Source organism: Siniperca chuatsi, linkage group LG8 (assembly GCF_020085105.1).
Source record: "Siniperca chuatsi isolate FFG_IHB_CAS linkage group LG8, ASM2008510v1, whole genome shotgun sequence".
NCBI lineage: Eukaryota > Metazoa > Chordata > Actinopteri > Centrarchiformes > Sinipercidae > Siniperca > Siniperca chuatsi.
This window is the reverse complement of record NC_058049.1, coordinates 16,636,851-16,649,698: the sequence shown is the minus strand read 5'-3', so window position 1 is coordinate 16,649,698 and position 12,848 is coordinate 16,636,851. Positions and strand designations below refer to the sequence as shown.

Below are 12,848 nucleotides of genomic sequence, written 5' to 3'. Positions count from 1 at the left end.
AAGATAGACTGTGTCTTAGAACAGTCAGACTATAATAGGTAGGACTAACTTACCATGCATTATGGGTAAATCAAGGCTTTTTTTCGAACTAAAAAACATGGCTGACCGAGCAACCGTGTCAAACCGCTCAGCTCCGCTCACTTCAGCAGCCTTCTGGAAAAATTCAACAGTTATGAAGACTTTACAAAGTGAAGATTGTAACAATACAAAAAACTTCCAGTAAAATGACATCTCAAGACAGTGTAGACCTGTAGCAGAGCTGGGATGCTGTGGCTTTTTAATGTGGCAGAGCTTAGTACCTCTGGTTTTGTCAGTCAGGCTCAGGATAGTTTCTTTACACAAACAAAAATGACTGACAATGTCCTCACTGCTGTAAATTTCCAGTGGGTTACTGTGGTCTCTACAAACTCTTTCTCTTCTCATTGCTCGCTCCACGACATTGCTAGAAAACTGCAAATTATGACCCATATTTTCCTCTTTTTTATCATTTGATGCCGCTTTTTTATCATTTCAGTTAGCCTCGGGGTAGGGTAGCTAAACTTTTAAGGTTTAAAATAAGTCAATCTTTATTGTTGTGAAATAGTCTAACTTGCTTTAGACTAATTTAGGAGCAAGCTTAAGACTTGCTTAACACTACAGACCAGTCTAAAATATATTTGGGAAACCAGCCCAAATTATTAGATTAGATTATAGATTATAGAACATCACATTAAGCAGGAGTTCATAATTCAGTCCCTTGGAAGACATCTATGCTCTGTAATACAAGAAGATTCAAATCCCAGGTAGTGTTTTTTGGTTCTTTAGAATTGTCACACTCACCAACCGAGCCACAATCATTGCCGGCAGACAAGACATGCACAGTGCACTGATGAATAAAACAGCGCTGGCAGATAAGGTAAGATCGAGGTACGATGAAACTTGTAGGTTGATGTTTGAGATGTTTCCCATCATCTACATCCACATCTAATCAAGTGCTTCTCCTCCTCTCCTATCAAGTACTCTTTGCATAAATGCAGTGAAGCACAAGAATGTGCTCAAGTTATTAGTGTGATTTAAAGGGCAGGATTGGCTTGGCCAGGAAAATTAGTGCATGCATGACAAATATTCACTGAGAGCGACAGCTACAGAGAAAAGTGTGGACAGACAATCTATAGACATATTAACCTCAAACAGAAACAAGAAAGTGATCTCTCTCTCTCTCCTATACCACCGTACTTCAACGCCCTTTCCATGTGGCACTAATCTGAAAAGGCTCTGACGCACACAAATTAACACTGCAAGCCTCTATAATGGTTTTTGAATTACAGCGTGTTGCTAATATAGATGTCCAAGCCTGCAGCCAAATATTATCGCCCAGTAAGGGAAGTCAAGAAGTCTGTGTATCAATTTCAACAGGAAAAAGAAGAAGAAGAAAAAGAAGTTATGCTTTTGTGCTGACAGCTTCTTAGTAGAGAACAAAATTAATTTGCTTGTGGATTTTAGTTAACACAACAGTAATACCAAAGTGCGTTCAGGGCATCTTCCAAAAAGCAATTTTGTTAGCAGTGAATAACAATGATGAATCATCTCCTAAATATACATGCTGCAACATTGTGTACATTAACTGTATTTCTCAACACCTGTTTGCAAATTTCTTGAGAGCAGAAGTCTGGATTTGCCCCGTCAGAGGACATTGATTCTGTGTTATGCTAATTACTGCAACTAATTTAACTTGTAGATAAAATAATATCATGGTCCAAAGCCTCAGTGAGTGATGATGTTGGAGAAATACAGATTTCAGGTGAAGAGTTTGACATATTAAGCAGCAAATAGGACATGTAATTAATACAATTCAAAGAAAAGCATTAAAACCAAGTATCTTAGGAGCTAATGACTTGAGGAAATCAATTAAACTCAAGAAAGACACAAAACATTCCGATGTCTTTTGAGGGAAATGCTTCTTGAACTGAAAAATTGAAAAACCTTAAATTTGGCAACATAACAAGGTTGAAAACACAAAGAAATTGGATACTGACAGAGTCCAAAGAGCAAACTGATAGTTTTATTAAAATTAATTGGTGTTAAGAATATGTGCCTGTATGTCTGTCACTGAAGCCGATTGGATTCTTACACAGTGCTAACATAAAACACAAAATGTATCTTCATCGCATACTTCTGCTGGGTGTAATTTGTCTAACCTGTAATATCAAGATGTAGGATAACATATAATAAATTTCTTTGTTTATGAATCACTTTTTGGCAAACAAAAGAAATATGTATTTCTTCATGCATAACCCATTTAACATAAACAATACAGAATATTTCCTTATTTGGAGTAATAACAATGCTTTATAGTATAAATAAGTATATTTCTGTATTTTGTCACCTTCATCAATTGTGCAAGCACCGTTTGTGTCAAAGAGAAGAGTTACCACTTCAATATTTTTCTACCTATTGGAGGTTAATAAGGTCAGTAGAATAGAAAAAATACTAGGTAAATATAAGGTGGAAAAATGATTAATTTAACATTTTTAGACATACAGCAGTAGGATCTGTGAGACCCCAAACAATGAGGAAGTAAAATGGTAAAAATGGTGAATGGCTGCATTTATATAGCCATTTATCCAAAGCACTTTACAATTTACCTCTCATTCACCCATTCATACACACACACACTGGCCTGACCATCAGGAGCAATTTGGGGTTCAGTGTCTTACCTAAGGACACTTCGAATTGCTAACCCTGTGGATGGCCCGCTCTACCTGTTGAGGCGGGGTTTTAAAAAAATGTCAATGTCACTGGTTCTTACCTGTGAGTTGGCTGCTTGTGATTGGTGCAGATGGCTGTCTGGTAGTCATGGCTGACACACACCTTGTGAGGAGGGCAGCGCACCTTCAGACAGGGGTCCTTGGTGGCATCTGGACCTATGGGGAGAGATCAGGGATAAACTTAATCTCTGAGCTGCAGCAAAAATAAGTTAGTAGAATCATGCAGAGGAGGAGAATCAGCACAATGTAGTGTTGAAGTTGAAAGTTGATGCAGCAAAACATCAAGCTGTTCTTTTGGTTTTCCAGCTGGCAGATTCTTACGTTCTACTAACTGAAGCAGGCAGAAAAATAATGAGTTGGAGAGAAAGACGGAGAAGAAGAATGGTAAAAGGTATGAAGTAAACGTCGAGTTTTCTGCGGTGTGAGCTGCTTAATGAGGACTATTCTCTCTGAGCGGCGACCCCATCTTCTTCCAAATCAATCTCCACAGTGACATTATCGCCATGGCAGCCAGGCACAGCTGGCTGGTGTCCAGGGTGACAAAAGATCAAAGCAGCTCATTGACTCTGAACATTGTGTCATTTCACACTAGGCTAACAGCACAAACCCTTTCATTTGACAGACAGAAGAAAAGAGAGAAAACAGAAGGTGGAGGAGGTGAAAAAGACACGGTCAGTGTAAAAGAGAGACAAGAGCTTTTTCACTAGCAAGGACCACGCCACAACAATGTGACTTTAAAGGTTTAATGGAATGAGGAAGTAATGGATTTGTGGAAGGGGATGAATGTGGAGGAGGAATTTGTCCATTTAGGCCGGTCTGGGATGGATATATTGAAGGCCAGGGAGGAGGAGCCTCAATGTGGCGGATCCGTCTCGGGAGTTTAGTCGGGCCCTATGGGCCCCTAAAAGAGTCAACAGATTTAAATGGAGCTGAGGTGAGTTTGAGCTTGACTGACATCACTAAGATTGTTGTGGATGTAGGAGCAATATGCCAGATGACCAGCGACTGAGGATGTGAATGGTTTGATCTGAAATGCCCAGCCTGACTGCTGTGGAAGCTGCTCCAATGCAGAAGGAATGGCTTGCATAGTGTTCTGAAATGCGGAGGACTTAATTTCAGTGAGAAAGAGTGGGTCTTGAGGTAAGGCCTTGGCAGCACACCTGGAACTGATGTATTTGGTCAGTGGCTTGTATAGCATGAGAAAATGTAGATGGGGAATGTAGCTCTCTGCTGGTCAATTTTCTCCGAAGTGTGAATATGAAAGAGTCAGAAGTAAGACTGGGATAAAGAGAAGGATTATAGGTAGATGAAGTTGGGGTGAATTCAGAACACCACAGGAAGCCGAAAGAATCCACCAAGAACATGGATTCTATAGTTAAGTTGACCATGGCCTGAATGTAGAGAATGGATGCAGAGGCTGAGGAAACACAGGAGGTATAAGGACAATGGCTACTGGTAACTAGTTTGATGAAAAAGCTGATTCCTGATAAGTAGGTCTGGATGATTGAGGAGCAGATTTTCAGAGCGTAACGGGTGGGTGATAAAACTGCAGATAGACATAACGTGCTGGATCAGTGTAAAGTTGGATGTCTTTGGGTTAAGTGATGTAGTCGTAGAAGAAGGAAATGCTGTTCCAAGAAAACAGGACGTGTTGCCAAAGAAGCATTTCCATTTGCATGCGTCTTACAGGATGGCTTGGAGAGAGGGGATAGCTGCTGCTTTGGTTAAAAGGTTGGACAGCGAGGGTTTCACTTGAGGAATTATGCATATGGCATAACTGAGGTGGCCGAGAAGGGCTAGAAGCTGCCGTTTGGTGTAAATGTCTGCATTCTGTCTTTGACAGAATGGACGGCTGAAGGAGCTGGGCTACATCTACGAATTGCCGGAGAGAATCTACTGGTGTAATGTGGGAGAGATGGGAGAAGGGCGATAAAATGATTAAGCCAGCCAGGAGGGTGGTGCTGCTGTGTGCAATGATTATTACAAGCTTGGAAAAACATTTGGTTATCGGGAAGGGATGGGGTTGGGGTTGGGGAGGTAGGGGAAAAAGGACAGACTAGCAGGACATGAAGGAGGAGGCTGAGAAGAGCCAACTTGGTTAGCCTGTGGTGGGGCCCCTTGGGTCACTGGGTGGGGCTCTTGGGTTGCTACTTGTAAGTGGGATTGACTGTGATGTCATGTGTGACGATCCTGGAGATGGATCGCTCTGGCTTGGATGCTGGAAGCGCGGGAGGCTCAGTGTTTGTTTTTGCTGGCGTATTGATGGAGGCTGAATAAAGGTGAAACAACCTGGCTTTATTGTTGCTGTGGTTGAACAGAATGCCTTTCCATTTTGGCGCGCATTGGAGACGGGCCACATTCCAATCTCTAATGTTGGGTTGGGATTGATGATATGAAAATGGCTGATGTGAGGAAGAGGGCACGCTGTGAGTGTGCCAGATGGTGGATTGCCAGGAACTGTGCATGGGGAGGCGGCAGATGAGGAAAGGGTTGAAGCTGTCACTTGCGGCTAAGCCTATGGCGACCACGGTTCTTGGCCCTTGTGGATGGAGGAGAGGAAGCCTGAGATCGATCCAGAGTTGGAAAGATCTCATTAGGGGAACTTAAGTGGAGGTGCCCATGAGGCCGACGTATGTGCACCTCAGCTCTGCTGAGGTCTGATTGCTGGGGGAATATCATGGCTGGAGGAAATTTGCTTTTAAACAGATCATTGCCTGGTGTAAGGGAAGGTAGCCTTAGTCCAACTTTTTAGATTGATGCAAGGGTGCAATTAAGCACGAAGCACGGTCTGTTGTCGAGAAAACTGAGACAAACAGGACAGGATGGGTTAGTCAGGTATTATAATAAGTAGGATTGACAGGTGATTAGAGGTGTGGTTGAGGCGGGGACCTGCTCCCAAACTTAAGTTAACTAGTTACCTTCATTAGTACAAAGTCAGAGACATGCATCAGGCAGTGGACTCTGGACTGGAAAGTCAGTGTCAGTATTAAAGAAAGATAAAAGCCCTTATAATGAACAAAACCAACAAAAAAGACAACACTAATGAAATGAGATCAAAGACAAAGTAGATTTTAAACCACATACAAAGACCACATGCAGTCACCATGGTGAACAAACTAAAAATAATTTCAAATCCCAAGTTAATTAAGACTGAGCACAGAGTATACAGATCAAAGCTTTATGTACAAGTCATTAGCATGTGGCTGTTAACATCATAAAACAAGAGTGGCCTTGTCTCCATTAGGGGCCTAATGGGTTGTGTTTGAGCCACAGCTGGTGTCTGTTGTGAACATCAACAAGTTTCTGACCTGATCACACAGCGTGCTGCTGTTTACATGCTGGTTTATCAGTGTTAAATCAGCCAGAGAGTCAAACACTATGGCGCTTTTCTTGTCTCTGCTCGCAGTAACTCCGTAATCTCAACAACCATCTATAAGAATGAATGAACACCCACACATATCAATTCTTAACATATGTAACTCTGAACATATCTGCAGCTGCCAGAGGATATGGGAGAGCTTTCATGTATCTTTGAGGTGTATGAACGGACACACACAATAAAGATGGTGAAGCTCAGATAGTCTCAAGGGAAGAGATTCATAGTACACTACACATCTGTCATAACTGAGCAACACACTTTTACAATCTGTAAAACACACACACAGATACAAAAAAACAAATTAACAAGCGTGCATGCCCTCTCATATTCCCCAGAATGCAGAGAGATGATATGTCAACCTTCCTCCTGATAGCTGTCTGCTCTGCTGTGTGTTTCTTTCGCATGCTTATTTGGGCCTGTCCTCACCTCCGTCTATCAGTTCGGGAGGAATCCCATCTTATTTCACTTCGCAGCAAAATGACTTTATCACTGTGAGGAAATGAGAGATGAAAGGAGAGAGGAGAGATGGGGAGAGGAAGGATCTGGGAAAAAGGAGTCTCGTATCTGGATTGGAGGACAATTTAGCATTAGTGCATGACCTCTGCTCTCAGACAAATTGTAAATCAGACACACACATACAAATGAGCAAGTCAGTTTATCCACCTACACACACTAATATGCAAAGCATCACATGTAGATGATTACGCAGTTAAAACTTTCTCATAAACAGTAAAAAAGTTAATGTGAATCTGAATGTGAAATCATTTCCAGCTGATGTGATTTAAATATTTATGGTATATATAGGAGCAGAGGAGAGGAGAGGAGAGAAAAGACTAGAAAAGAGGAGAGAAGAGGACAATTAAAGGAGAGGAGAAAAGAAGTGAAAAGAGAAGAAAAGAGGAGAGGAAAACAGAGAGCAATGGAGAGGATAGAAAAGAGAGATACGAGTCAAGGAAAGATAGGGAAAGGAAAGGCGTGCAGAAAATGACAGGATGAAGAGGGGGAGGAGGAGGCGGGGAAGAGAAGTGAATAGAAGGGAGTAGGGTAAAAGAGAGTTTTATCCATCTATTTAAAGCTTGAGTGAGCAGCATTGGCGGTTAAACCAGCCAATCAATTGTAATGCAGGAGCACTGCAGCACTCTCGCCACCTCTCTTTCACTTTCCTCAATACGAGTCTCTCATCTCCTTTTATTCCCCTCTCTTCTTTCTAATCTTAAGTGTGACTTCATTCTCATCCGTGTGTGTGTGTGTGTGTGTGTGTGTGTGTGAAGAAGTCAATATGCATGAGCAATATAACTTGACATGCCTTATTGCATATCCATTTATCCATTCATTCCAAAGTGCCATGTAAAACTCCTTTTCACACTTTAAACCACATTTTTACCTTGAAAATGTTATTGATTTATGTAAATGAATAAGGTTGTCTGCTGCTGATAAGACATTGCCAAATGAACAAGTGTAAAGGATTTGTGCCTGTGTGTGTGCGTGAAGTAAATATTATTTTTCTTCATCAGACACTGCTTAATGGAGAAACTGTGAGGATGCAGTGCTTTGAAATTGGTAGCTGATAAGGGAGTAAAAAACAGGGAGAAGCAAGTCATGTGAGTATTCTTCATAATGTTACAGTTACGGTTTGTGAGCAAGAGCAACAGTTCTGCACACAGACACCACTACCAATTTGTCTAGCCATTGTCCTTGGCCTTATGTACGGCTGACTGATGACCCCTGGGTGCTATGTTACCAGTCTGTAGGGGTGAGACAGATGGAAGAGTTGGCAAAGCTGTAGCTGAGGGTAGCAAGGGCACAAGACAACAGCAGATCATTAACAAATGAACACAAATGTCCTCAGTTTGAATTTAAGTTGGGCACATTTTACACTTCTCTAAGTCTGAAACTGACACAGTTTGGTGTTGACTGTTGTTTTCAAACATTTGTTTGGATATAAACACTATTTTGTGTAAAATCTTATTGAGTATTTCAGTCAGAGACTAATTATAGCAAATGGTCTTATAGTTACATTTGGTGGAAAATGCTCTTTAATGAAGCTCTCAAAGAATCTGAGCAGCGATGAGGATTTGGCTTGGAGAACTAATCCCCCTAACACAAACATGAACATCAAATCTTAATTTAACAATACCAAAAATATAACACGCAAAGGCGCCTATAGACTCTGTGACAACAACAATCTCACAAGTTAACTGGGTGTCACATGTGGGTCTAATATTAGATCCATCTAACTTAATAAGTTGGGTAACTGATGCAAGCAGAGACATGTCACATTGTGGGATTTTGGTCCTAAATTTCAGACACTATCATCAATTTTGATGCAGCCTTTGGTTGCCAAAGCTTTAAATTGGCCACTGGTGGACCTGTCTCACAGTGTAATCTAGGACTACTGTTTTTGATTGACGACCAATGATTTCATCAAGTTGCTCTTTCGATTGTCAATTTTGGTCTGCACAGTGTCAAGGGGCCAGTAGGAGGAGTTTGGGGTGGTGAAGGGGGCTGTGCCACAGTTTAAATTAATTCATTTCCAAATGCACTGACCAAAGTTGTGACCACTTGACAGCTGTTATTTAGGACCAAAATACCCTTGTACAGTGCGGAGCTGTAGACTTTTACAATCTGACTTTCAAAATCTGTTGACATGGACACCTCGTGGCTGTTGTACATCTCACTGCTGTGTTGCTGCATGCTTTGAAAGCTCTGCTTTTGCTGCAAACCCAGCATCAACCCACTACCATCTGGTCAGATCTGCTTTTATATACTGGGGGGAATCAATATACTCCTTGGTTGGTAGCTCATGCTCAGTGAGCACAGCAAGTACATAAAATAAAATATATTCCCTGCTGAAATCAAAAGTTGTGCTGCATCTTAGAAAAAATACTCTAATAAGCTTCATCTGACTGAACATAAAGATCAAAGTCATCTTCATCAAGCTCATGTGAAAATTATGTCCATATATATGTGTGTATATATTATCTAAAAGTGATTCATAAAATCTCTCTGTACATGTAAAGGGATATCTGAATGCTATGAGAGGTTTTGTTTTTTCAATTTGTTTTGGAAGCATTTGCCTTTTTATCTATTCTGTGGTTTTAATAAATGTCTGACAAGTCACCGGCTCTCCTCACCATCGTACTTATGTCTCAGCAATCATAGCTTTGTTCCTTTGGTGTTAATAAACCTACCACCATTCTGCCCTCGCTGTTACCACAGTTACAGTGCTCTCTTGTGCACATTGTACATCCATCCTGTGGATGAAGCAGGTTCATATATTGACTTATGTCACCTCCCTCCCTCCCTCCAAGTCCACAGCTCAGAGCCCACAGAGAGCCACAGGGCAAACACAGCCAGCCAGAGGAGAGCTAGAAACATACTGTTGGCATAAGAAAATTAAGAGACCCATTGTTATTCAACTTAGTGATTCTGTATATATTAAAGTTCAATAAAAAGTAGGAAAATCTGCTTTTTAATGACATTTAACAGTAGAAGTTGTTTAATTTCTGTTGCAGCAGTGATTTAATTTTTGTAAATGTCAAGCTTTCAAATACTGGATATTTGATTTTGGAAAGAAAATTCTTCTTCTTGACAGATTAACTGATATATAGACTTGACCCACCAGTCTCACAAAATACCCATGTGTAGTTTTTTAACATATACTGTATGTTAGACTGTATGTCCAACAATATGTCTCTTTCTCATCCCTTTGACTACTGAAGGAAGTTGTAGTGAAGACTGAAAGTTGTATGACATGGACACCAACACCCTACAAAAACAAGTAACTGTTTTGAATAATTGTAGACCCGGTAGACAGTCATTAAATCACAATCAGTGCTTTATAACATCCTTTGTTTAAATGGATACGCTCAATGGGATACTGTAGGGGAATTTCAGTGTGCAATAGTTTGGAGTACACAAGGTCATGATTTTCATACATTCTCAGGGAAAATGTAGAATCAGTCTATAGTAACTGAATCACTATTAACTGCATTAGCGTCATTGTTGCTCTCTCTCATTGCACTATTATTCATTAAGGCAAGCTGCAAATATGGCAGTTTATTGTCTTCAGTGTCCAAAAATATCCTAATTTAATAAGTTCCTGGATGATCCAACCCTGAACATATCTTCAAGCCATTTAATTGCTGCAACCCTTCCAAGTGGATTCCTGGCAGAAAAGCCCATTATACTTGAAGCTGTAAAATTTTATTACAATTAAAGTTGACAGGAAGTTGCCTTACTCATCCACTTTTTGTCTCCTCAAGAATTTTTATCCCTTTTTTTTACCCTTAATGTTCCTTAAGAGACAGGGGAAAGTGGCAAGAGAAGAGAAGCGTAAGATAAAACACTCTTCCTGTGTCCTCTAATACTGGAGGGTGGCCAGAATGGAGTGCAGTGATTGGATAATAAAGATAGTCAGAGTCCAGTAGAAGAGGCCACATCGACAACAAGCCCTGTCAGAGAGTAGAGGGTGACCTCAAATTAATTGCTGCTGAGCCGGACATGGTTCAACGGGATGTTTTTGTAATCTGTGTGTATGGGTGTGTGTGCTCCTTTATCGACACCATGCTCCATTGCTCGCCATTGTTTGCTCTCCCCAGCTACTGTTTCTAATAGCAAATAAACAAGTTTGAAATTAAATAAACAAGAGCTTCAACAACCATTCCCAAAGGACAAATTCTCGACTGTTATTAGAAAAATGAGCATCACTTTCAGGCTTTGATAAACAAATTAAAAAGGTGTTTCTTCTCTTTCACCTGGGGGTCTAAAGAGAAAAACAAGAGATGGAGAGAGGGAAGAGAAAGATAAACAGATCAGGGGGAGATAAAATCTCCTTTTGGCTCTGCCTTGTGAACATTCCTCAGGGTCTGACAGTTGGCCTCTGGCCTATAAGAGGCACTGGAGCGAGGGATGACAGAGAAGAATGATGGAGGGATGAAAGCACAACGAGGGCCTCAGGGAGGACGTCGTGATAGAACGGATTCACCATCCATAAAATTAATTATTGAAAACATGGGCAAATCATATTATTGTGGATGTAACTGAGGAACGGAGAAGATAAACAGGCTGTTTCAGTCTGAATGTCAGAGAAGAAACCACAGTGGCTTATGGGAGAAAAATATCTGGAGAGAAAGGGGCTATTGACTATCGCTTACAAACTGAATATTCATCACTGCCACACAACTATTATACACACAACAGCACATGAACACTCACACTTTATTGTGAAAATCCCTGAAAGAGGATGTTTTGGGAAGATGTTGCTGGCAGTAAAGCATTTTTTAGAGAAACGCTATGAAAGCAAATAATCAAACAGTCTTTGAAGAAAGCTTCAAAGCAAAGGAGCAAAGATGCATTTAAGGACAACATGCGCAAACAAGAGGACATTCATTTCAGGTGGAAGTTGCTAATTGTCACAGTCTAAATAAAGATATACATAACCTGTTCTGCTTGAAGTGTGTCTACAATTCTAATCATCATCATGGAGAACTGAGAGAGCAGAAATAAAATAGAATATGCATGAAATTGGTTTGGTTGGAGGGAACACGCACACACTTAAAGAAACGCACACAATGGCAGATGTCGATGCTGGCGTCTAACTACATCCACCCTCACAAAGAAAGAACTGGAAGTCTGCCGATTACAGCCAGTTAAACCAGATTGTGAGGTGGCTAACATGTGGTATACGAACGGTTTCATTTCAAAACATCTTATCTGTTGGGCTACCTGAAACTCAACATTAATACTGGGCTTCCATAGGAATGCTCACCCACCTTTTGGCACATTTCACTGTGTTATTGATAACTTCAAGAGCCCATATTTTAATAAGACTAAAGGCGTGTTCAGACTGAAAGCAAAGCTAATTTACACCTTGCGTCATTCGCGCAAAAATGCTAGACTGTGACAAAAGAGGAAATGTACCAACTGCCCAGATGTTAACTGTAGCTAGCTAACAATGGACGCACCGACCATGTGTGTCTGTGTGTGTTTGTGTTCAGCTCAGCTCAGAGGAAAAGTCAGGGGATCAAAGTACGTAGGATTCATCCTCTGGAGACCATGAACGTCTGTACAAACTTTTGTGCCAATCTATCCATTAGTTGTTGAGATATTTCAGTTTGGACCAAAGTCTTGGACTGACACACCGACACTGTTATCCCTAGAGCCACGGCGCTAGCATGACAACATGAAAACACAACAATTTATAAGTACAGATCTTGAGGTCACTTCAGTGTGCATCACTATCATGATTGTAAAATGTTTCTGATTGTTGATATTTTAATGCAGAATAAAATTCTTCTTTTGTATTTAGAATTAAACTCATCGACTGATTATTAAAGAAACTGTATTTTTGGCTACTTGATCATGGCAGGGTTAGAAGTGAATGGTTTGCAGCTGTGCAGGAAGGGAAGGTTTTATTTTATTCATTCAAGATTTTTTTTTATACTTGTACACTGTCAAGTGGTCGGTTTTCTTCTGCTTTACAAAAAAGATCCCCCAGAGTCTTAACTGACCACGTGTTCCTGCCAGACAAGGAGTTTGTGCCAGTTTGACCTTTAGTCAATTTCAGGAGAGGTCACAATGAAAGACCACACACTTGACTTACAGCCTGATTCTTTGGCTCATTGACACACTGTGATCTCTTCCTCTTTTCCTCCTCCTCATTACACACACACACACACACACACACAGACACACACATGCAGGTGGATGACAGATCTGGG

The 12,848-nt window shown here is 40.8% G+C and overlaps 1 protein-coding gene across 3 annotated transcripts in view; it reads right to left on the bottom strand.

The window, feature by feature from the left end:
• The window catches only part of LOC122880052 (testican-1-like), a 101,838-nt gene that overhangs the window by 27,783 nt on the left and 61,207 nt on the right, over positions 1 to 12,848 (bottom strand). For all 3 annotated transcript variants that reach the window (XM_044204782.1, XM_044204781.1, XM_044204780.1), the window contains one exon: positions 2,789 to 2,903. In XM_044204782.1, the coding sequence (XP_044060717.1) occupies positions 2,789 to 2,903 (115 nt within the window). The remainder of the gene's footprint in view (positions 1 to 2,788; positions 2,904 to 12,848) is intronic.